Here is a 23,441-nt window from a genome sequence, read left to right as displayed (position 1 = left end):
ACAGGGGATTTAACAGGACAGTGTAATGCACTGTCCTGAGCTAACAATTACAGCCCACATTTTAGTCTTGGCACAGGGTACTCTCACAAATTCCTTTGTGAATATACAAATAACTATTCTTTGAATATATTCAAACACACTTTCTTGCTTTGCATACATATTAATAATCCCATACAGGGCTGGAACACATGCACAGTGGTACTGGGCTGGTGCACGGCCAACTGAAACCAGCAAGGACAACTGGTCTCTGGTTGAGCTTTTCTTAAAAAATACAAGTCCACTGAGGAGATGAACAATCAGCTTGAGCACTGAAAATCCTGCAGCCTTGTGACTTTGTGTTGTCATGGCTGGCTTGGGCAGAAAAATAGCTGGGACCACAAAGTGCGCTGTTCAGGAGCATTTACATCAGTTTTCTGTATGAGTCTCTCTTGTTATCAGTAAGTGTTCTGGTAAGTACATTAGTTGCTCAAATAGTACCCAAAAAGCAAATGTGTAATTGAAACAGTAACAGCAATAATAGCAATAATAGTAATAGTGGTAGTAATAGTAGCAGCAGCAGCGATAGCAGCAATAATAATAATAATAATATGATTATAAAACTGTCATTATCAACTTTGGTGCTGAAAAACTTGCTTCTGAAAACCCTGGTTGAATCTGCCAAGGGAGAAAGGGGAGATGGCTCTTCTCCTTGTCTTGCTCCTCAGACAGACTGCTACCCTGCTTGTATTTGGTGCAGGTACTGTGTTTATGTGATTTATCCCCATTTCTAAAATTGGGTAGTCTCTCGTGGAAGCAGCAATGCTCGTTCCCTGCCTGATGGCTGGGACAGACATGGGGTTCGGGGGATGCATCTGTCATCAGGGAGGAGTTGTAGGAAGGTGAAAACGCTCTGGGCGGCTGCGTTCGTGGTGCCCCACCTGAATGGCTCAAGCAGAACCTGGGTTTAGGTGGCAAGTGTTTGGCACACTCGCAAAAATCTGAAGGCATCTCCAACTCTGCACCCTGAATCCTCCGGTGAGGCTGGGCTGGCTGCCTGTGGTGGTTTCCCCCTGCAGCCCTCAGCGATGGGGACTTCATGTGCCTCCTCCCAGAGGGGAGCGGCGAGGCCGGAGAACCCCACCGTGCTGCCAGCTGCGGGAACGTGTCCCGGGTGATCACAGCCCAGCTTTCCCTGGCCATGGCAAGGACTAGCTTATCAAGTGCCACCTGTGCATCGCTATCACTTCTCTCCCCATCCTTGAAAGAAAGATGATTTATGCTTCGGGAATCTGAATTCGAGCCTTGTTTCACCAGCATTGCACGACTCCAGTTTAAACTGGTAAAGAGCTGCTATGCAAAACTGGGCCAGTATTTGCTGGTGGTGAATCAGGCCATCAAAAGAAGACTTGAGTGTTTTGGACGGAGTGATGCAGCTGCTGTGCGACTCGACAGTGTGCACTGGCTGGGCCCGCCACAGGGCAATTTATGAATACCTCGTGTTGTCATAGTTATCAGGATGTTATTGCAGGAATATATTTTTTTCATTTCAGTATGAGGATGTCTGGAAACAGTCAGGAAAGTAATGGTTCAGGCCAGCCACACCTAGCAAGCTCTGTGACACTCAAGAGATGGGGACGGGACAGACAAAGCCACCAATCCAAGCCCCCTGCACCTTCCCTTTCTCATTTCTTTTCCATCTTGCTTTTTTTTTTTTTTTTCCTTCCTTACTCTTCATTGTGTCCTGTTGTGGACACTTTTTTTCACTTTCAAACTTGTGTCATTGTTCCATGAACTTTTCCCACCTCCTTCCGTTTGTGCAGGCTGGGCTGGCGGGTGCCTGCCGGGCCGCAGGGTGTTGCTCCCACGGGGATTTCCTTCGGCAGCTTCGCTGGCATTTCCCTCTCTACCCAAACTGACCCTTTGGGTCACTTTTCCAGTGTTTCACAGGGAATGGTTTTTATTTTGGCCGGGTTTCAGTCCCAGTTTTGCAAACACCCTTTGCAGCCCGAGTGTTAGAGCTTGTTCCCGTGACCTCTGTGCGTCTGTTTTCCTGGGGATATGGATTTTCCAGAATAGTTTGGCAGCATGGGGCTGGCTGGGTGCTGTGGCGGGAGCCTGCGGCTGGGTGCACGGGGGAGCGCCGCGAGGCCCCCCATGCCACATCCAGCTCGCTCATACCCGGCGCAAGGGGAGCTGAGCACTCCAAACGCACCTGGAACAGCATTTTGAGACTATGTTTACATATATACTTATGTTTATTTATAAAGCTTATCTTTTTCCTGGTGTGTGCCGTGGGCAAACACACACAGGGTGACGCCGCCCCCTGCCTGCACCTGGGAGCTGGGCTGTGGTTGGTCCAAGGGGGGAGGAGGATGCTGAGATACGGGCTGGGGCTGGGTGAGCTTTTGGGTACGAGCGGTAGAGCTTTAACAGGAGCATCTGGGGCACCCTCGTTCCGAAGGGCTTAGCTTGTCCAGGAACAAACCGAGATGACTTTGGATGTTTCCAGCCTGGTGTGCTCGGCTGGGAGGCGACACGAGTGAGGGTCTGGAAGGGTGTGCAAGGGTTTCCTTGACCGGAGTCTGCCTGGGGGCCTGCAAATCCCTGTCCTTGTCCTTGCGGGGCTGGGCAGCTCTCGGTGGGATGCTCAGCTGGGATGCTCAGCTGCCCGCAGAACACCGGTACCCCCAGGGCAGAGGGGCTGCTGGCTCTGCCAGTTTGCTGCTTTGCTAGGAGCACCTTGGATGCTCCAGGAGCACTTTACTACCCAAACACTTCTGCTGAAGAAGCTTTTAAAAAGTTTGTTTTAGTCCCTTTTTAAAAAAAAATACTTCTGTGCTGCTGCAGGTTTGGGCTGGTTTTTTATTTTTTTTTCTTTTTTTTTTTTTTTTTTTTACAAGCAGCTCTGCCAGCATCTCTGAGGCAGATCCTGACACGCCAGCTGTGAGGATCTGGCATTTCCGCCTCCCGACCTCCCTGGCAGTGTGCAGAGCTGCCCGCGGTGTTTCCCGCGCAGGGGTGTGGGTGATGCCCGGGTGGCCGTGGGTGCTGGCAGTCCCCATGCTGGTGCCAGCCTCGGGACGTGCCCATGGGCCTGAGCAGGGCCACCACCCGCTGTCCCCTGGCGGTGTGGACCCCAGCCCTCTCCCTGCCAGCGTGTGAGCCCGCAGCCGCATGCTGGCAGCTCGGTGCAAGGGCTGGACCTGGGCACCCTGTGCGGGCAGGGGCCAGGTATTATATTGTATAGAACGTATGTATTATCTATAATATATATTATACTATGGATAAGATATTATATATAGTGCGTATATGTACACACTATATGTTACATAGAATATATACTTTTATATATATTATAAAAGTATTATTATACTTATATACTATATATACACGCTATAATATATAAATATATATTATAATATACAATATATATATAATAGACATTATGTTTCTACTATGTATATACAATACCTCTATTTTATTCTAATACTCTAACATATAATAGATATAATAGATAATATGTCTAGTATATGAATAGTATATGTATTTATGAAGTATATATATAGTGTATATATTTATAAAGGCATACCATATATATATATTTATGAAGGTATACCATATCTGTATCTATACTGAGACAGCATATATGTGTGTGACTTATATGTGTGTATATATAGGTATGTATCTATATAGCGTATATCTAGTACCTGAGTATACTAGTGTACCCGGTGCACACATACAGTGTGTATACATGCATATCTATACAGTATATATCTGACATAAGGGTGTATCTAGTATGCCTGTGCAGCACCTGGGGCATGCATGTGTATGCACACACCAGATGTATACACAAATGCATCCGCCATACATTAGCAAGTCCCGAGTGGCTCTGTGCCCTGCGGTGTGTATGGGTATATGTATATGTATATGTATACAGCCAGGCGGGGGGGGGGGGGGGGGCTGAGGGCGGGGCCGGGCAGCAGGGGCGGGGCCGCTGGGACACGCCCCCCGGCGGCGATACGGTGCTTCCCGCCGGAGCCCCGCGCGCTCCCGCCTGCTGCCGCGATGTCCCGCCGCGGGCAGGAGCCCGGCAGGTGAGCGGGGGTCCTGGCTGCCCCGCGCCTCCCCCCGGCATCCCCTGCTCCTCTCACCCCCCCTCCATTCTCCGCCGTCCTCCCGCTGCCACAGCTTACCCCCCTCCCGCCCCCCCCGCTTTCCCAGCCCCTCCCCACCCCCCCAGCATCCTCCCCATCCCCCCTGCATCCTTCCAGAACCGTCCCCATCCCCCCAGCATCCTCCTGTTTCCTCCACCCCCAGCCCCCCTTCCACCCCCCGCAGCATCACCCCCCCCACCGTTCCCTTCCGCCGCCCCATCCGCCCCCCCTTGCCGGACCCCAGCGGAGGGTCCCCGCCCTGCGCTAGCACGGAGCCCAGACGGTCCTTCTGCACCCCTCCGCGTCCGGTTCCGCCCCCCCACTCCCCCCCCCCAAAAAAAAAAAAAAAAACCCCAAACAAACACAAACAACAAAACCCTACAGCGGTTTTGGGGCCCACGGCCCGGCCTTGCACCTGCAGCGGGGGCTCCCCGAGCCTCCCCAGCTCCCCGCATCCGCTGCTCGGGTCGCCCGCTGCCCCCCGCCCCGCTCGGTACCCCCCCCTCCGGCAAACAAAAGCGCTCGGCGAGCCAGCGGCGTGCCCGCTCCGCCCCGGCCCCGCTCCGCCCCGCGCTCCCGCTCCGCCGGCTCCGCTCCGCCCCGCGCTCCCGCTCCACCACCGGCTCCACTCCGGGCCCCGCACCCCCGGGCCCGCCGCCCGTTCACCTGCTGCCTGCGAAGCCGCGATCGCCGTTTGGCTTCAGCGGGGGCCGGGGCCGCCCGTGCTGCCGCCCCTGCGGGCACGAGCGGCGGGCGGGTTGCTGACGCCGAAAGGGGTCGGTGGGGGCTTTGCCCCCAGCTTCTCCCCTCTCGAGCCTGTTTTTCGGTTTATAAGGGAGCGGGGGGCGCCGCGGCGCGGGGGTCGTACCGCTGGCTGGAGGGGTTGCACGAACGGCGCTTGGCTCAGGCACCGTCTCTGGGGTATGTGCAGGCTTCGTCCAACCCTTGCAGATACTGTGTCATTATTTATTGTTTTTTTTTTCTTAAGATACAGTTTGGAAGCAAACCCGCTGTTGTGTAATTTCCCATTCGCGCCCGCGGTAAAACCCTTCCCCAGTTTCTCCCGCGTGCCTCGCTGGTTGCAGCACTGTTTTCCCTGCCCTGGACCAGCAAACTGGCAGCTCCAGGCTGTGTGGGAGCATCCCAGCGCAGCCACCCGCCCTGCCGTGCTGCACCCGGGCCCCCCTTGCCTGCATTGTTTCACCTAGTGCCTCAGCCATACCTTCGTGGAGTTCTTCTCTTGCCTCTACCATTACCACCTCTCCATTTTCTATTTTTTTAATTTGAGCTTTAATTTTATGAGCTTAAAATTTAATTTAAATTTTAATTTGAGCTGCCCCAGTGCGGTGGCGGCTGAGGCTCTGTCCCTTGCGATGATGCCTGCTCATCCAGTGGCACCCCCTGTCTGCCGGGTGCACCCCGGGGAGCAGGTGGGCTGTGGGTGCACAGCGGTGGCCCAGGATGGTCAAAATCAACCTTGTGAGCTGAGCTGCCAAAGAGCAACTGCAGTGGCTCAGCTTTGCCGTTGCCAGCATCCCTCAGCATCACCGGGGCGGCACTGAAATCCCTCTCCTGCCTCCGAGAAGCGAGGGGATAGACGAGAAGCGAGGGGATAGACGCTCTTCCCTGCCCACATGGCATACGGTGGCTATTCCAGCAGGCTGCTGGCAGGGCAGAAGGGCTGAGATATTTGCTGGTGCCACCAGAGTGAGAGCGAGCTGGATATCGCCTGCTGGTTTATGGTGACTGTGCCCGTGGCGATTCCCTTCCTCAGCAGCAGCTTTTATGGTGGTTATTTGGTGGGGCTGCAGGAAAGACGCTGTGAAGCTCCACAGAAAGGTTTCCAGACCTGATCTTTATCCTTAAATGACAAAACCAGCATATTTCCCCTTTTCAAGAGTGAATGAGACCGGAGGTTGGTCTGAATTTGCCACAGGCCACAAATGGGTGATGAGGTCTGTTGGAGTCATCTGCTGTGGCCGAGCCACCATGTTTATCTGAGCTTCGTGCCTTGCTCGGGGATTCCGCCTGGATTGCTACAGAGCCAATGGGCACCTGGCAAAGGGGGCCAGGGCCCAGGGTTTGTGCCAGTGGGAAACATGCAGCAGTCGGGCATCCCCGGCAGGGCTAGGACAAGAGCTAGGGCTGTAGGTCATGTTAAAGAAAATTAATTTTTAAACACCAAGCCCCCCTACCCGGTCCCCTTGCAACCTCTGGTTCCCTGGCCAAAGCCAGGGAGCGATGCCAGCGGGCAGGGAGGTGGGTGGATGCTGCTTGTGTGGAAGGTGGGAGAGGACTGGTGGATCTGCTCATGCATTTCCCATTTTGTCTTCCAGCGGAGCTGAGTCCCTTTCTTCAGATGAAAAAGGTACAGTAATTTCATGAAATAACTGCACTTCAAATGGGCTTGTTATGAGAAATGCCCAGCTTTTGGAATGGAAATGACAATTATTGTAACTGCTGACTTTAAAACACCTCGGTGCAATGCCTTAGTTTCATGGATAAGAGTTTTGATTTTTTTTATACTGTTTTTTAAAATTCATATTCCTTTGCTATTTATTCCCTTCCTCCAACTTGCATAGTACAAAAACACCAAGAGAGAAGTTAAATCTTTTTGAAGCTTATGTCCCCTGACTGCTTTTCTCTTGCAGAGGTGGCAGCTGGCAGCACGGAGGGAGAGGGCTCGGCCGAGGAGCACCCAGTGGGTGAGCACACACGTGGCTGCAGGCTTGCCCCGCACGTGGGATGGCGTGGCTGGCCTTGTGCCTGCCGGTTCCCCACAACATGATAAAACCCCTGTGTAGACACTGCTGTGACTCCTCCAGTCACTTGCTTTGCAATACTGGATTCTCTTCAACTTACGTTTGTAAGAATAATTTATTAAAGCCACGTCTGGTGCATCCATGTGAGTTGCATCACTGGTGGGACACACCAGCTTCCACCAGTGCTTCTCCCACCTCACATGCATGCCACAGAAACCCATACTTTAACTGGGTGTACTGGGACGTGCCACAGGTGAAGCTCCAGAGCAGTCCCAGGTTGTGTAAAACAGGAAAATTAAGCTCTTTGAACATCGCACATACCTTTCAGAAGGGCCTGGGTGACCCCTAGGTCTCCTCTGCTGCTGTGATTTGATGCTCTGATGTTCCTCTCTGCCTCAGTATTTTTTTTCTGCTAGCTAACTGGCTGACCAACCTGATGTATTTAAACTTTGGATCTATCCTTTTACTTCCCTGTGGCATTGCCTTATTTCATTCTGCCTGTGACTAACGGGGTATAATCTTGTTCAGGAGAGGAGGGTTCCAAAACCAGCTCCAGCAGTAGCTCGGAAGAAGAGTCAGGTGAGCATCGTGTTGTGATTTATTCTCTCTCTTTTGAAGATGTCCACCTGGTTGAAAACAGCTGCTTTGCGTGGGAGTGGTCCCAAGGTTCTTGTGTCAGACTGTTAATTCAGTGGTCGTATGCTGAAAAGCAGAATGATCTCTCTGTGAGCACATGGTTTTCTAGCCACTCGGTTTAGAGCAGAGCAATAATAGAAGAGCAGCACCTAATGTTGCTGTAGCCTTGCAGACATAACACGCGACACACCAAGAGGCTATAAATCTGCTTAAAAGTTGGCAGCAAAAGTGGCAAAACAGGATGGACAGGAAAAGAATTAAAGGAAGCGTTTTCTGCTGATGAAAAGCCTGCGGCTTTGCTCTTAGGCAGGTTACACCACCAGCAGTTTATTCTGGTTTCATACAAGATTGATAGTCTTTAGTTCAATAATTACAAAGCTTTTTCTCATCAGATGCAGAGGAGTCAGATGGAAGACAGTCATGTGAGTGCACTTTTATTTTGTTCCTTATATGTCTTGCATGGTGAGGGGGAGCCAGCCCAGATAAGTGATGTGCGTGGGTAGTGACAGCTGATGGCAGGAGAGGGATTTAGAGCTGCCCAGCGCCGCCTGCGAGCCCTTGGGGAGGACGGCTTGCTGCAGAGCGTGCCCAGGAAGGGGGTGTGTGGGGTGCCTGCGTGGGGACACGGCTGCCCCTGCTTGCACATGGAGCCGGAGCAGGGCTGTGGCCGTGGGGAGGTGCAGGATGGAGCCGAGCTGAGCTTCCACGTGCTGCGGGTGGCCCCAGGTCACGACAACCCCGCTGTGGCTCGGGGACTGAAATAGCATCACTGCAGGAAGGGTGCCAGCGCGCTCGCTGGAGTTTGCCTGATGTTTTCCAGGCCGTTCGCTGTAGCAATACATTTTCTGCCTCTCCCACATCTGCCTGGCCAGGAGGGCGGTGAAGTCCCAGGATGACTTTGGGACAGGCTGGCTGGAGTCCCTGCTTGCAGGGAGGGGTGTTGGTGGGACGGGGAGCAGGAGCGGGCGGCACGCCGGCAGCCAGCCTTTCCTCACGCCTTGTCACAACAGCTCTGCTGCTTGGCTTCTGCAAAATCCACCCCTTGGGGTAAAGGCGTTTCCTTGATGCGTCAGCTCTGCTCGCTTTCTGCCACATTGTGGGTCAGTAAGGAGCGTTCGGGCGCTTTTAAATAATTTTAAGGGCAAATACACTGCAAACAGCGTGGCTGCCTGCTCACTGGGAAGCCCTGTTGCCAGCTTCTGTGCCAGGTGGCTGAACTTTGTACTTGGCACCTTGCGACTCTTCCTGGGGTTGAATCTTTTTTTAACCCTTTGAAAATTTCCACTAGTTTGGGTAAGTTATGAAGTTTTGACAAAAGCTGTTTCCTGGAGTTCGGCTTCACTCCCACACTGTGCACAGCCTGCACGTGCAGGTGTGCATGCAACAGCTTGGGTCTCAGGAATATTCTCCGGAGGTTTTGGTGAATGTAAGCAAATTAGGTTGGTGGGTTGTCCTTGCTGCATATGGGAGCAGAAACCTGCTGGAGGCTGAGGTATTTGCTGCAAACTTCTTTTTTAGATGAAGAACAGGAGGAGAAGGAGTTGCTACCGTGCTGCGATGAATCAGGTAGTAACGGATCTCTCAAGGGCCAGTGTTTTGGTTTTTTTTTCCCCCCAAGTGTTTAATTACTTTGCTTTTAATGAGCTGATCTTCCTGTTTTCTCACTAGGAGCGAACTGTCTGCTACCCTGTGAGCACTGCAGAAATGAAAATGTACGTTTATCAAAAAAACCGACCCACATATTTTGCATGAGATAATTTGCAAATTATAATTCTGCTCTCTTATAGACTTCTTAAAATATGTATTTTTAAAATCTGTTTATAGGACCAGAAGGAGCAAGTGACCCCTAGGAGACTGTCTGGAGGACAATATGTGTATGGATTTTTTTTTTTAATACAATGGGTATACATTTACACTGTTGTCGTCAAGATACTTCTCTCTTCAGTTTGAGTGGGGAAAAAACCTAATTTGCTGCACAAATACATTTGGAGTAATACCAGAAGATACCCCCAAATCCTTAAAAGTAAGCAATTTAGAGCAGCTGCCTATGCTGCCTCCAGATCCCGGTCCAAGAAAGTTCTTAGGAAGGTTTCCTGCCTGCCTTGTCTTGCTGCAGTAATTAATGTCAGGTACATTTTTACGTGCTTGTTTTAGTCTGGACGCACATGAAGGGTCTTGGCCTGCTTCACAGGAATAGTCATCCTCCCTGTTTGCACTGACCCTGCATTTTATTTTGGACGCTAGCCTTGTTCTACCTCTCTCTGGCTTGGAAGTTGTCATCAGTGTGTGATGTTGGTGTTGTCCGTGCGTGCATGATGTTGGCTTCGATGCTGATGGGAGCTGCGCTGAGCCTTTTGTGTACAAGCAGCTGCCTTGTTTGCAGGAAGCGTTATGCAAAATGTTCATTCCAGCTATTTTGCGTGCATTGGCCTGGCCAGTTTTTAACAGTCCAGTGACAGTTTAAACGTAGGGACTAGAGAGAAAAAAAATTGTTGTGGCTTCTGTGCTATTTAGATAAAGTGCTCTTGGCTGGTTGGGAGGGGATTTTGTTATCCCTTGCAAACCACATTTCTATAGTATTTACTAGGCAGGGGAAACTAAACTAACCAGGTTGTTCTTGCCCACGGCAGGGCACGGCTGGATGCAGAGGGGACTTACCAGTGCAGCCTCACAGGCTTGATTTTTGAAGTAACGGGGCCCGTCAAAATCACATATTCCCTCTTATCCTGGAGCAAATACGCCAGCCTGGTGGAAAAGCCGTGGATCGTGGGCGGCCCCCTCTTCGACGTGCGCTGCGACTCAGCCCCTGCTCTCACCTCCATCCAGTTTCCCCACTCCCTCTGCCTGGGCGGTGAGTGCTGGTGGCCGGCCCGGTGGCTGCGGGGGGCTGCTGGAGCAGGAGGTGCTGAGGCAGCCCCGTGTCCCCGCAGATCATGGTGCTGGCATGGCCTTCAAGGTTTTGCACATCAAGGGCGAGGGAGCAGCCATCGAGCCCTCCGCCGACTACTCGGCCTCGCACGTGAAGTGGCTGGTGAGCTCGCTGTCACCGGTGGGACCACTCATCCAGAGCCAGGAGCCCGTGCAGTACCACGGTGCCGTCATCCTCTACAAAGTCATTGATGAGCACCCCTCCTTGTCCTTTCGGGTCTACGTGGCTACAAACAATGACTCCTTTATAAAGGTATGGCTGGTGTCGGGGGTGTAGTGTGGCGTGGTGTAGAAATACCGGCAGGGCTGGTGCTGGGGACGCTGCACGGAGGATGGGGTGCGGCAGTGAGATGCTCTTCTCTCGCCCCAGCAATTGCATGCAGAGCTATACGTGTATGTCTGTCTATAATGAGACTTCCGTACCAGAAAGGTCTGCCAGCCAAGTTAGGATATTATATTGAAGTAGCAGCTCACAAGCTGCTATAGAAAAGAAACCCATTTGCCACTAAAATCCACGGAGCTCAGGATTTATACCTGGAGGAGCTTCTTGTCCTCTCACCCATTCCCCCCAACAACACACAGGCAAACACTAGAAGATGACAGCAGCAAATGACCTTCCTTTTATTCAGGTTGCAACCTCTTTTATCTATTTTCATCCCTGTAGCATGATAGCTGAAGAGGTTCCTCAGGTGTTTTTGAGTGTGATGTTTCGCGTGCAGCTTTCTGTAATGTTTGCCCTGTGGAACAGGTCGTGGCCGTTCTATAGAGCTGTGGCCAGAGAAAAGCCCAGAGAGCCACATTAACTAAGTTTTAAATGGTAATTCCTTTACTGATGTGAGTAATCTTTAAATCATATTTTTAAATTTTAGGATATCGCAAAAGCTGTAAAACATTCTAATAAGAAATTCATTAAAATTGACAAGCCCCCTGTATGCCAGAAGTTACTACAGAAAGGAAAGAAGTATAGATTAATTTGTGAGCCAGAAGCTGAAATAACTCCAGAGGTGAGTCCCTTACACAACCCTCATTTCGTGCACTGCAGCTTCATTAGAAATGTGCCACAAAGTGGCTTTGCCTCTGCGCTCCTGCACTGACATTAAGGGCATTTTTCACATTCATTTGCCATTGCTGTAGAAAGCATTTTCCTCTTAGAGCCCTAAAGCTCTGGGATGAAATCCTGACACTGAAGTCAACAGCAAAACTCTGGGGAGATAGGGGTTGGGCTCAGATCTGTGTCAGCAGCCAAATACCTCCTCTTTAGTTTATATGTTTTGGATAAATATTTATTTTTAACATATTTCCATTGTATAGGAAATTGAATTTGTTGACGGATCTCTCTTGAAACTAAAAAGTTACATTGAAGTCTATTTGGAGAAACCTGACGACTTCACCTTGTCTTTGGTTGAGCTAGAGTCCGAAGCGACCGTCTGGAAAGCAAAACTAAGGGAGAGTGAGTCTTTGGTCTTCCCATGACTAGTTGGTTTCTGCTGAAAAGGTGCAGGAGTTGGAGTATAACTCGGCCCTTGGGTACACCTAAATTCCCACTGTTAAAACCACCGGGTTTGGGGCTGGAAGTCATAAAATGTAGAGGAGCGCCCCAGGAGGTTGCAGTGACCTGACGGATCCCTCGGGAGCAAAGGGGCGAAGGCTGCGGGGCCGCGGGAGGATGCTCCGCTCTCGTGTTACTTACGGGGGATAATGCACAATCTCTACTGCATGTTATCGGTGGCGTGCTGCAGCACGTGGGCGAAAAGGGGATAGTCGTCTCGTTCTATAAAATCTTAGCTCAGCAGCCAGAATCCACCCAATAGCTTGGTTTTGTGCCCAAGAATTGTTGGATGTAAGGCATAGCAGTGGGAATTCCTGCCTCACATTTTGTTTCCTCTACAAACTGTTTCCCAGGTGACTGGATACATTACGATCAGAATAAAAACGAGCAGAAAAGAAGCGCAGTCAGTAAGTCAGTTTGAAGATAAGTCAGGGCTGGTACCTGGCTTGCTTTTGTAGCTCAGGTGATACTAAAGAAACAACATCACCTCTTGCTTTCTTCTTAGGTGTCAAAAAACGGAAACTAGCCCTCAGCATTTTGAAAGAAGACGAGATCTGTGGCAAAAAGCAAAAGAGCAGCAATCCTGCAGGTAAAGCATTTCTGTGTCATTTAAAACAACATGTTTGGTTTTGTTTCTTTTTTGGTTTTGGAGGGGTTTTTTTATCCTTTGAATTGAACCTGAGCTTGCTTTTTTTAAAGGCTTACACAAATCAGAGCATGAAATATAGGAGGAGAAAGCACTGCTTTTGTAGGTGCAGAATTTTTTACCTACGTTTGTGTGCTTTGCTACACTGTCATGCATTTGGTAAATAAATGGGGGGAAGCAGCTAGGCAATTTGCTTTAAAAGCTTCAGGTAAAATGATATTGTCTTTTAAGACTGAGCAATAGTGGCTATTTTTGAAAGAGGTTTCCACTACATGTCTTAGACTTTGCGTTTGGGATATCTCCTGAGCCATAACAGGCTAGACAAAATAATAATTAAAAACCAAAAGCAGTTCATATTTATTTTTGATATGTGATGCCCTGATGGTGTCTGGGAGCTCCCACCCAGAAACTCCTCATTTATTAACAGTTACCTGGAAAAAAATAAAGACGAAATAATGTGAGTTTAACAAGTAAGTAAATAAATAAATAAAAAACCCATCAGCAAAAGTAGCCAAGAAGGTGTTTGTTTATGGGTGCCTGTAGCCACCAGAGGGAGAGCTTCCATCCCTCAGCACCTCAGTTTGATGTGTGAGTGATGACAGGGAGAAGGAAAGCAAAGAAGGAAAGCGGCTCAGGCTGTGTAACAGCAGGGCTGAGGCTTCTGAGCCATTGTAATTAAAGGAAAAACAAACATCACCTCTCCAGAGCAGCCAGAGGTTTTGAGAACAGCAGGCATGGGAGAGAGAGAGTGCTTAGCATGGCCTTAATTTTATACATCTCAAAATTTCTGGGTGCTTGGTAACTTAATGTACCAAGGGAGTTCTTCTGCTGGATGCACGGCTGCTTATAAATGGGGAGCAACCCACTGATGTACAGCAGCCAGCATGCCATCAGGTGTTGTCATCTTCGTGAGCTTCAGCTTCTTAGTCCTTTTCTCCAGCACTCGGCTCTGACCTTGCTGGATAATCTGAATAAGATTACTTTCATCGTATGTCCCCTGGCCACACGTGGAACTAGTAGTGTAATTTAGTTACAAGTTTAATGAGAGAGCAATGTTAAATCTGACTTTTGTTCTGTGTCTTTTCAGACGGAATTGAAACAAAAAACCTAACTGATCAACAGCTGATGGTGATCGCAAAGTTGTTTGGTAGGCAGTGGCGAGAAATTGCCATTGAGTGTCTTCAGATGGAAATGAAAGACATCGAGCAGATTCAGGCAACAGAAGAAGAAGTTAATATGCAAAAATTTCTGGTGTTGAGCAAGTGGAGAGACAGAGAACAAAGCAACGGAACTGCAGAAGCCTTGTACAGAAGTCTCCGTGAAAAAGTGTCCTATGAGATACTGCAAGCCCTGCAAGGTATCGCCTTCCCGTTATATTTATTTAATTACATCAGTGTGTTTCAGGTGTATTTTAAGAATTCGCATCAGAGAGTTTACCAAATGCCTAGTACATGTTTTACTACATAGGTCAAAATTGTCTCCCTTTGATGTCAGCAATGACTGACTTTCTTTCTTGTGGCATTTTTATACTTCCCTTCAGAAACTGCTACAAAATGAATAATATTTCTGCACTGACTGTGTTAATAGTGCTCCCAGCATGACCTGGCTGTCATGGTCAAGCAAATCAGTGCTATAGACCCAAGCCAATGCTGGGTCTTCTCTGGAAGTCCTGAGATGTTTGGGTCTTTACTCTTATCTGTTTTAGGAACGGTTAATTAACACCTTCCCCTGATGGATGACTTAGCGGCTGGGTCCTGCAGACCCGTGTGTGTGTATGTATTCCCTCACTGCCCATGGGTGCTCCTGCTTATTTCTGTGCGGCTCCTCACGTTCGGTCCATCCTCTGCAAGCCAGAGCTGTGCAGCGAGCTGAGAACTCAGCCAGCCATGGGGAACCTTTCTCAGAAACAATTTTATTTTTTTTTTCTGATACAGGCAAAACTTTGTTCTTTCTTAATTCTCCCCAAAAGCAATGTTGCTGCAAAGGGTGGGGGGAGCTCCCTTGCTCATCTGACCCTCCCAAACCTGCCTGTGCCAGAGCCCTGTGCTCTCACATAGCGTTTATTATAATACATTTATTATTCAACTTCAATATTGCAGTAACTTCTAGAGGTCAGCTAACCCGTGTGTGTTTGTGCGTGTTCCTTTCCTCAGGTTTCTGGGCTCGGTGCTGAGCTGTGGAGCTGCAGCTGGAAGGAGCACGGCGGGAGCTTCTCCAGCCACTCCCCCGGCATTGCGCTGGGAGCCGGGGAGGAAGATGCAAGGCGTCATCACTCAGTGGAAAGTTTAGGCAGGGTCTCCACAAGAAATGTGAATGAAATTTTGCGTGGCTATGAGCACATCTAAGACTTTCAGGAGCAATCAGTCGTGCAGCGGATCCCGGCATTGCGGCTGGCAGCGCAGGGCTTCGTGCGTGGGGAAACCCAGCTCTGCCACCCAGCTTTGTCATGTTTGAGCCGGTCCTAAAAGACATGAACACTGGAAGAAACCACTTTACCTTGTTCAGGTACATGGTTGTTATCAGGAAACGTTTTTATTTCTATCAGGGAAAGACAGGGAGGAAAGTTATGCGGAAATTTTCATCCCCTTAAAAAAAATATTGAACTGCCAAAATCATGAGGTACACTGTATTTCTCACAGATGCCCAGAATCAGGGAAGAATAATCCTAAACTTGCAGATAAATTCCTTTGCATAATCACCGTACATATACATAATTACTGTATATACTTGTGTACAATCAGTCCTTGTTAAGCTGTGGTTCTGTTTTCTAAAAACCCGAAGACTGGTTTCACGGGAGCACCACTTAATAACTCCAGGCAACTTTAAATTTTCCCTGGGAATTTCTTCTTCACTCTTTTCTGTATAGTCTGTCTCAATTTTTATGAGATTTTTTTATGTTGTACATATTTTTTTATTAGAAACTTTTTATACTTTTTTTTGTTTGATAAATTTAAATGGAATAGAATTAGGTGCTTAAACTAAAATGGAAGAAGCCAAAATCTTGGCAGAGGCTGTTGCTCAGCAATGCACATACTACAGAACTGGAAAAGATTTGGAAAGAACCTTATTTGCAGAAGAGGGTGGTAACGTGATACAGGAGATTGTCTTGGTTTTAAAGACAAGTGATTCTTTTGATCATCTTCCTCTGCATATGTTTATGAAAGGAAAAGCATACTTTTGAAAAATAAGGATTAAAAAAGAAACATGTACGCTATTTACGTATGATTTATGATTATTTTCTCTTTATTTTAGCCGCTGGATGAAATGTGGCAAGGTGGTTGTGTTATGGGCTGCCTTTTCAGCCCTTGATGCTCCAATGCTGCATACAGCCGAGGGCTGACGGGAAGGGCTGTGTCGGTGCCCAGGACTTTGTGGGCTCTCCTTCCAGTGGGGCATTTAGGGGGGAAAAAAGCTGTGGAAGGCAGGGATGCTTGTGTGGGGCTGTCCATCCCCAGCACAGCAGCCCTGGGCTCTTTTCTCTGGGAGAAGCCAAGGGAAATTGCCATCAGGGGGATCTTTAAGATACCAGGTAAAACCCAAAGACCTAATAGGACCCTCTGGTCAAAAGCAGAAATCGATCAAAGCTGGAAAAAAGGTGCTGATTTGTAATGATGAGGGTAACCGGGTTGCGTAGCAGATGGTCAAAAGAGAGAAGGTCTTCAACCTTCAGCTTCTTTAAATCAAAATCAAGAAGCTGTTGAAAAAAGAAAAAAAAGAGTATGTTGTATTTCTGCGGTCTTCAGTTTGGCTTTGTCCAGTTCTTGCAGGCAGAAGGGATTCGGACGTTACAGGTGCATCACAGCACTGAAGTGTGAGGTTGTTCTTACCTTACAACTTGGTCTGTGTTGGGGGTGGTCTGTGGGAGTAGGGGCCACAGCTCTAGTCCAAGCGGGGGGAGTTTGTAAGATTGCATTTTAAGGGCTGGTGTGGTGGGTGAGTAACGCCAGTGCTTGGGGAAGAGGGGAGGGGATGGAGGGTGGCAGTGGCCCCCTCAGCATCTAGAAGAACTGAGGGTCCCACCAATCCTTCAGCATCAAGGGGTGCTGCTTGGGGGTCCCCAAGGAGTTGGGAGGGCAGAGCTTGGAGAAACCAAGCAAGGGGAAAGAGCTGAAAACCAAGAGATGAGGGGCAGCAGAGGCAGCGTGGGAGCTGGCTGGGACGTGGCCAAAGCTGCTGCTTGGCTGCTGGAGGGGGGGCTTCGCCCGGGCTGGCTCATGTACCGGGGGCAGGAATGGGGGAGGTCATCCTCCTGCATCTCTCCTGGCCTCCATGGATAAATCCTTTCCTCCCTGAAACAAGCAATTTAGCCATTGATTTTTGGTGGGGCCAGGGCTCCTCCCATGAAACTATGTAACTGGCTGGAAAATCACAGTAAATGAGGATGAAAGCCCTCGGGTTGCTTTGGGTGCCCAGTCTGAGGGAAAACCCATGAGAAACTGATGTAAGTAAGAAGACAGAAATAGGATTTTAAAATATGATACCAGTGCTAAAAGTTACCAAGGTATACCTTTACATGCCAGCAATATTCAAAATATTTTAGAAGTATTCATGTTATAGCTCAAGGAAGAAAAAAAGAAAAGACACCACAATTTTTATGCAAACTATAATTTTAATAGGTAATAAATAGAATAAATAAGGAACATAATCATAAATAGATTTCTATAAGCATGTTTCAATTTCTAAAAATTACAGCTAAATAAATAGAACAGTTAAGACAAATTACTGTTGAGTGATGGTTTAAGAACATTTTGGTACTACAGTGTAGCTTATTTTCTAGAAATCTAGAAGTTTAATATGATAGCTTAAAAGGCACTTATAAGAGCTTGCTAAAACATGATTTATAAGAAATGCTGTGAAATATTATGTGCTAGGTTCTTTAAAAGCCCCCAACACCTCGCAGGGTATTGACACTGTTTTTTCTCCAAGGCACCCTCAGGTCCCCCGACACGCGGAGTGCTGGGCGCTCACAGCAAGCTCTCCAGGGAGGTCAGGTAGTTCATCGTCCTGGTGATGGTGAAGGTGCGGATCCGGAAGGCGTGAAGGATGCTGCAGAGCTTCATCCGCTCCTTGAAGGAGGCCAGCCCCGCGCCTGCTGCCGGCTGCGGCATGCTCCTGCTGCTGCCCTTCAGGGCCTGGGAAGAGGTAGGGGTGTTAAAAACTCACCAGAAAGTGGCTAAAACAAAAAAAACCTCTTTAGGTTTTTCACCCCCTGAGTGATAAATGACAAGATTTAGAAATAGGAATGTATTCTCATAAAAGAAAAATCTGAAATTTTAATGATACAATTAATAGGCTTAGGATAAAGTTTGAAATATTTAATGATATAATTAATAGCCTTAGCTGTTACTTTCCTCAAGACAAAAATGTCCATTTGTGCACAGAGGCTCTTTCTGCCCAGGAATAAAGGTGCTTTTTTAATACTAAGCCTATGGCCGGCTTTGTCCAGTGACCCTTTAGACCAGGCTCAGAATCCCCAGGCTATTGGGAGATACTGTGTCAATACAAAGACAATTAACTCTTTTTTTTTTTTTTTTTTTTAATTAGCTTTTCTTAAACAGCTTTTAACATCTGTTCCCTCTGCTCACTAATAATATTTATCAAAGTTCAGTACATCCTATGTCGTATTCAGTGTACTGGGAGTACTGTTATTTGGTATTTGGAAGAGAAATAGAGCGATGTCCCCGTTATCTTTTACTCTATTTTTGAGTTCCCCGAGGAGCTGGCAGAAGAGCCCGTAGCCCATCTCCTTGTGAGAGTGGAGCAGAGCGAAGGAAGGAGGGCTGCTCAGGAGCCACGCGCCTGAGTCCTGATGCATTGACCATACCAGAAAGGCAAAAACATGAAGTGTGACACACAGTTCATAAAAAATCCAGTCCCTTCTAGGAAAAACAGTAACAGACCATTTTTTAAATTAACAGATTAAAGAAATGTCACTATTTGACTGACTGTAGAATGGAGCAAACTCTGGTTTAAGACTGAAATAGCAGAAAGGAAGGAGACAGACAGAAACACTTACTTTCATCATTTCATCAATGGTTTCCATCACCTTTTGATCATTGAAGCTCTTCAGCTCTGCCCTGTAGGCATTCAGGTCCTCATAGATTCCCCACAGGCATTTACTCTGCACAAGTCAGAATTATTAGGAAATGTGGGAATCTGTTGTTAAATGCTTTACATGTATAAGCAAAAGAAGGGGTTCTTTGGGGAAACTTGCAATTTACCGTATCAAAAGTAGATCTTTCCAGTGTTGGACAGTTTCCAGTCTGCAAATTAAAGAAGAAATGAGACATGGTGATTTTGTGGAAGTGTGAATTATACAGCTAGCTGTTCTATGGAAATATGATGCTGAAACTTGATATAATTTTAAATTTTTATTTTTTTTTTACCCCTGGATCCTCAGATGTGCAAGCTTTTATTGTATTGACTTGATTCTTAGTGATATCTTCAAGATCAACCTCTTCAAGGTTACATTCAAATCCCAGGGTGCCGAGCTCCTGTGTTAAGAAGGGAATAAAAATGTGTCACTGACTCAGCTTCACGGTACTGTATACATATATATATATGTGTGTGTGTAAATACACACAATTCTTTGTGATGCATCATGGCTCTCTGTGCTTAGCTGAATTCTAGGAATGAGGCTCTGTGAAGACTGCAGTTAAATATGAAAGATAGCAAATAGACCAAGAGACTGCAATGCTGTGGTGGTTGTGTTTAATGGGAATGAGCACAGACTTTTCACAGTTTGGTTTATATGTTGTTGCAAGTTGTACTGCCTCTGTTAATTTAGATTATTCTCTCAGGCACCAAATCTATTGAGAACTTTATGTTGCCACAGTTTCAAATGTAAACTATCTCTTAGAAAGTGAAAAACAGCAAATACCATCCACATAGACCTTTAACAGTGCCTGCTGACCCACCGTAAGTGTGGAACAGCACACCTATTTAGTGGTGGGGTTTTTTGCAGTTTTCTGAGATGAAGCTTGCAACAATAGCAGGGAATTTTAGCCAAAAAAATCCCCTTGGCACTACCGCCAGTGGGCTTTAGCATGGGAAGATGCTACTGCACCAAACCAATGACACCAGCAACAACATGCAAATGTAAAGACAAGGTCAGGAGCAAGTGTTTCCTGAGCCAGCTTTGCAGGGGCCTTAGAGAAAGAGCATGTCCAAAATAGAGAGCATTCAAATCAGCTGTTGATGTGTTTCTGGCACTGCTAATGGCGTGTGTGTTTCTGTGGGGCTGAGGTGAATCAGGGCTGAGAAAGAGACCTGAGCAAACGCCCATTTTAAAGGGCTGATCAAGGGAGGCATGAAAGCAACAGCCAGTTATAGATTTTTAAAGTGAATCAACAGAGAACATCCATCCTCCCAGGTATCCTCAGCAACCCATCATTGCCCAGCTGGGTATTATCACTGCCAGCCTGGGTATGACCACGCCACATCACTGCCCGTCTGGGTAACATCACCGCCTGCCTGGGTGCCACCACTGCCTCATCGCTGCCTGCCTGGGTGCCACCACTGCCGCATCACTGCCCGCTTGGGTACCGCTTGGGTACCACTGCTGCCGCATCACTGCCTGCTTGGGTACCACCGCTGCCGCATCACCGCCCACCTGGGTGTCATCGCCAACCCATCACCGCCCGCCTGGCTACCACGACCTCCCCCTCGCTGCCTGCCCAGCCCGCCCAGCCCGTGTCCCGCCGGCCCCTGTCAGACCTTCAGCCGGTGGAGGGAGGCGTTGACAGCCGCCAGCAGCTCCAGGGAGCGGCTCAGCCCCTCGGCGAGGCGGGGGCGGCCGGGGGCCGGCAGCGCCCGGGCGGGGGGCGGCAGGGCCAGTGCCAGGCAGAGCGCGGGCAGCAGCACCCAGGGCCCTGCCCGCTGCCTGCAGCCCCGGGCCGCGGCGCTACGCGGCGCTGCCTGCCCGCTGCTGCCCGCGCTGCCCGCGCTGCTGAGGTCCCCGCGCCGTGCCATGCTGCTGCCACGGGAGCGCTGCCGGGGCCGCGCAGCATCTTATAGGGGCGGCGGGCGGGAGTTCCCCCCTGCTGGCTTTCCTTTCCAGCAGCGGCTCGGTGAGGCTGGCAGCCGGGCCGGGGGCAGCCCTCGCTCATCCCGGGAATCCCGGCCCCGCGGGGGGGGTTGGGTGTGTGTGTTGGGGGGAGGCTGGGGGCGCGGCCCCTGCTCCTGCTGGCTGCCCGCGCCCGGCGGGGGATGCTGCGTGGCGCATCGGAGGCTGGGGGAGCTGTGCGGAGGGCTGGTCACTGTGCACACAGCATGCAGCGAGCCTGTGGAACAATGAGAATGACTTAAAGTGTGTGTATGACACGTAGATAAACTTTCCTCAGTCCATTCTTTACTATTTAAAACTATCCTGATGAGATGTCATTCATGAATATTCATGAAAACCTGCCTGGAACCTTGCTTTTTGCTGATATACATCAGCAAATATTCCAGTGTTACTTCATATAACGCATGGCCATTCTTAGCCTGGCTAAAAGCCTGTAGGAAACATCCATCCATCAGGCCTGCTGCGAACTCAATGGGAGCTTTGCTATCAACTTGGAAAGGAGTGGGATGGATCAAGAGTTTTATATTGCATTTTCAGATTCTTTTTGTTTTAATTGACATCTTGTTTCCCATAAGAAGGTTGCGGTGTGTTGAGAGACTGACTTTGCTAGAATACCAGCATCGCATAATTTTCCAATTTCACTGTGTGTTTTCCACTTCTGTGCTAGTCATTAGGCTGTGGGCTGTGGTTTTAATCTTGTGTAGGAGACTTTTTTTCTCTGACACAGAAGTGAAAGAGACCTTTGGGATATACTTGCATGTGTGTTCTTGAAAAGGCATCACTTTGGCTTTCCAGGTTTCTTTGCCCAGCATTGAGTCATAGTGTTGCCCTCAGCAGCAGGGCATGAGGTTTCTCTTCTGGTGGGGCACCGACACACAGCCTGGACAACAGCTTCTTGTTCAGGGCATTCCTGCACTGCACTTAGGCCACGTACTGGGCTATCAGTTCGAGTTCTCTGTCCAAAAGGAGGAATATTTAGCTCAGGTACCTTCAGAGGTCTCTGAATGAGGCTGCTATTGAATGGGCATTGTGTACAGAACAATTATCTCAGGGGAAGCTGTGCGTGGAGGTGCCTCTTCTCAATGGTCTCATGGGCCAGGAGAGAGGGCTTTCCTTCCTGCTGCTGAGTGCCAGCTCCCAGAGGGATTCCTTTGTGAGCTGAGGCAGCTATGTGGTGGGAAACACTGGGGCTAGACAGTGTCCAATATGTGCTGCTGGTATTTGCAATTTTTTGCAAGGAATTTGCAAGTTTACAAGGAATGTCCTGTTGTGGCACAGGTGTTTCCAAAGTAGAAATCCTATCTTGGTGAGTGCTTCCTCAGCCCAGCTGTTGATAATGTATTCCTGAAACACAGGGTGGGTTTAATTCACTGATAAAATGGAACATATCCTAATACTGATGAGGGATTTTTTTTTCCTGGTAGAAGAAGAAATAATTGAATGTTGCTATATCTGCTGTGTTACAAATAGGAAGTTTTTTCTCTATTATCTGTAAAGAACCATGCTCCAATGATACCATTGTCACCATTTGTTTATTTTCCTGATAGCATCTGAAAACCAAGCCCTTGCCATGCCGTGCTGCTGAAGACCCGTGTACACGTGTTGCAGGATCAGAGGTGATACATCCAGAGACCCACCGAGGCTCCAGCACTTGTGATCACACACTGCAGACCCAAATCCCAGCGGAGCAGCAATCCCACAGGTACTGTGGTGAGAGTCCCTAGGACAGGTGCTGGGCATGGTGTTAACACGGTGGTTGTGCTGGTTTGGATGGGTGGCGAGCTGAGCTTGGCCAGTCTCTGCTCCTTTCACCCCATTTATACTGTATCTGTATTCTCTGCTTGACCGCACTTGTGTTTTGGCTGTGGACTGAAGGCAAGTGCACTCCAGTGTAGGGCACTTTCTATTGAGGTTTTCTCAAAGTGATGTATAAGATACTAACTGCTGGGTCCTAGCCACGAGGTAATAAAGTCTTACTGATATGTTTATTTTGGGTAGACTTATATGGTTTTTCATTCCTAGCCTCATCCATCTGTCTGCCTCCTTCACCTCAAAGCATCCTATATTTGACCAGTCTGGAGTCTGAACGAAGCATCTCGATAACTGCTGCCCATGGTCTGCTCTCGGAGCAGCTCTGGGCCTGTCTGCTTTGCTCGGGGCAAGTGTGGTCTCGCGGCCAGCCCGGAGGAGAGGGAAGCAATGCCTCTCAGCATCAGGGCTGGTGTTGTAGGCCCCTGGTTGCCCTGGTCCCAGGCACGAAGGTCTTTCTGCCTCGGCAGAAAGATCTACGGGCTGGGCTTTGATGGTCCTTAGTGCTTATACACAGCTTGACATCTCACAGTAATGTTATTTTGGGGAGTTAGACATAATTAGACGTAATAATATTTCCTACGTCAGCAGCATCCAAAACCGGAAAGCAAGTTCTTTTGAAACTGAAAAATCCATGCCCTTTTTATTGCATATGGTGGCTTGATCTCGGGTTCCCATCTCATCAGGCAAACAAAGGATTATAAAGGTAGAGCGATACATTTGTTATTAAAACAACAAAGATAGGGGTATATCATGTGCGCATTTAGAGATACAGTGCAGTAATTGCATACCAGAATCTATTAAAAATGTTAGAAGATGTATGATTCTACATGAGAAAATGTAATTCCACTGGGTTTATTTCAACTATAAACTGCTCTGGCTGAAATTAACCTCCAGAGAAAAACAAGAACCA

At 48.6% G+C, this 23,441-nt stretch overlaps 2 protein-coding genes and 1 long non-coding RNA gene across 6 annotated transcripts; 2 read left to right on the top strand and 1 right to left on the bottom strand.

Annotated features, from left to right (window-relative positions):
- Positions 1–3,948: 3,948 nt before the first annotated feature.
- LOC308072810 (uncharacterized protein) lies at positions 3,949–16,219 on the top strand. Of its 4 annotated transcripts, XR_013931809.1 has the most exons (17): positions 3,950–4,073; positions 6,470–6,501; positions 6,785–6,838; positions 7,424–7,474; positions 7,924–7,953; positions 9,050–9,097; positions 9,200–9,243; positions 9,356–9,405; positions 10,162–10,382; positions 10,462–10,712; positions 11,329–11,463; positions 11,771–11,909; positions 12,362–12,415; positions 12,514–12,597; positions 13,742–14,011; positions 14,360–14,426; positions 14,808–16,215. XR_013931809.1 is itself a non-coding variant. In XM_080410227.1 (16 exons), the coding sequence occupies exons 1-16, from the start codon at positions 4,045–4,047 to the stop codon at positions 14,825–14,827; spliced, it is 1,512 nt and encodes a 503-aa protein (XP_080266353.1). In that variant the 5' UTR covers positions 3,952–4,044; the 3' UTR covers positions 14,828–16,215. The 4 variants fall into 4 exon arrangements, 1 of the variants encoding a protein (XP_080266353.1); XR_013931808.1 differs by having other exon boundaries at positions 3,949–4,073; positions 13,742–14,426; positions 14,808–16,216; XM_080410227.1 differs by lacking the exon at positions 14,360–14,426 and having other exon boundaries at positions 3,952–4,073.
- IL12A (interleukin 12A) lies at positions 14,565–22,275 on the bottom strand. The gene is made up of 5 exons (XM_080410322.1): positions 20,371–22,275; positions 19,041–19,148; positions 18,876–18,917; positions 18,671–18,775; positions 14,565–17,786 (listed from the first exon to the last, which is right to left on the bottom strand). The coding sequence occupies exons 1-5, from the start codon at positions 20,623–20,625 to the stop codon at positions 17,619–17,621; spliced, it is 678 nt and encodes a 225-aa protein (XP_080266448.1). The 5' UTR covers positions 20,626–22,275; the 3' UTR covers positions 14,565–17,618.
- LOC308072848 lies at positions 17,656–22,404 on the top strand. Its single transcript, XR_013931829.1, has 3 exons — positions 17,656–17,796; positions 19,055–19,194; positions 22,267–22,404. It is a non-coding gene; the product is annotated as an uncharacterized lncRNA (long non-coding RNA).
- Positions 22,405–23,441: the final 1,037 nt, after the last annotated feature.

Source organism: Falco punctatus (genome assembly GCF_963210335.1).
Source record: "Falco punctatus genome assembly, chromosome: 13".
Taxonomy (NCBI): domain Eukaryota; kingdom Metazoa; phylum Chordata; class Aves; order Falconiformes; family Falconidae; genus Falco; species Falco punctatus.
This window is presented reverse-complemented; position numbering and strand designations above follow the sequence as displayed.

Coding starts and splice junctions, on each gene's coding strand:
- LOC308072810 (XM_080410227.1), top strand. CDS start 4,045: ATGTCCCGCCGCGGGCAGGAGCCCGGCAG. Junction 7,954..9,049: donor GTCAGATGGAAGACAGTCAT/GTGAGTGCACTT, acceptor CTTCTTTTTTAG/ATGAAGAACAGGAGGAGAAG. Junction 9,406..10,161: donor CTGTCTGGAGGACAATATGT/GTATGGATTTTT, acceptor TGCCCACGGCAG/GGCACGGCTGGATGCAGAGG.
- IL12A (XM_080410322.1), bottom strand. CDS start 20,625: ATGGCACGGCGCGGGGACCTCAGCAGCGCGGGCAGCGCGGGCAGCAGC. Junction 19,149..20,370: donor CCTCCCTCCACCGGCTGAAG/GTCTGACAGGGG, acceptor TTCTTAACACAG/GAGCTCGGCACCCTGGGATT. Junction 17,787..18,670: donor CCATTGATGAAATGATGAAA/GTAAGTGTTTCT, acceptor ACCTCTTCCCAG/GCCCTGAAGGGCAGCAGCAG.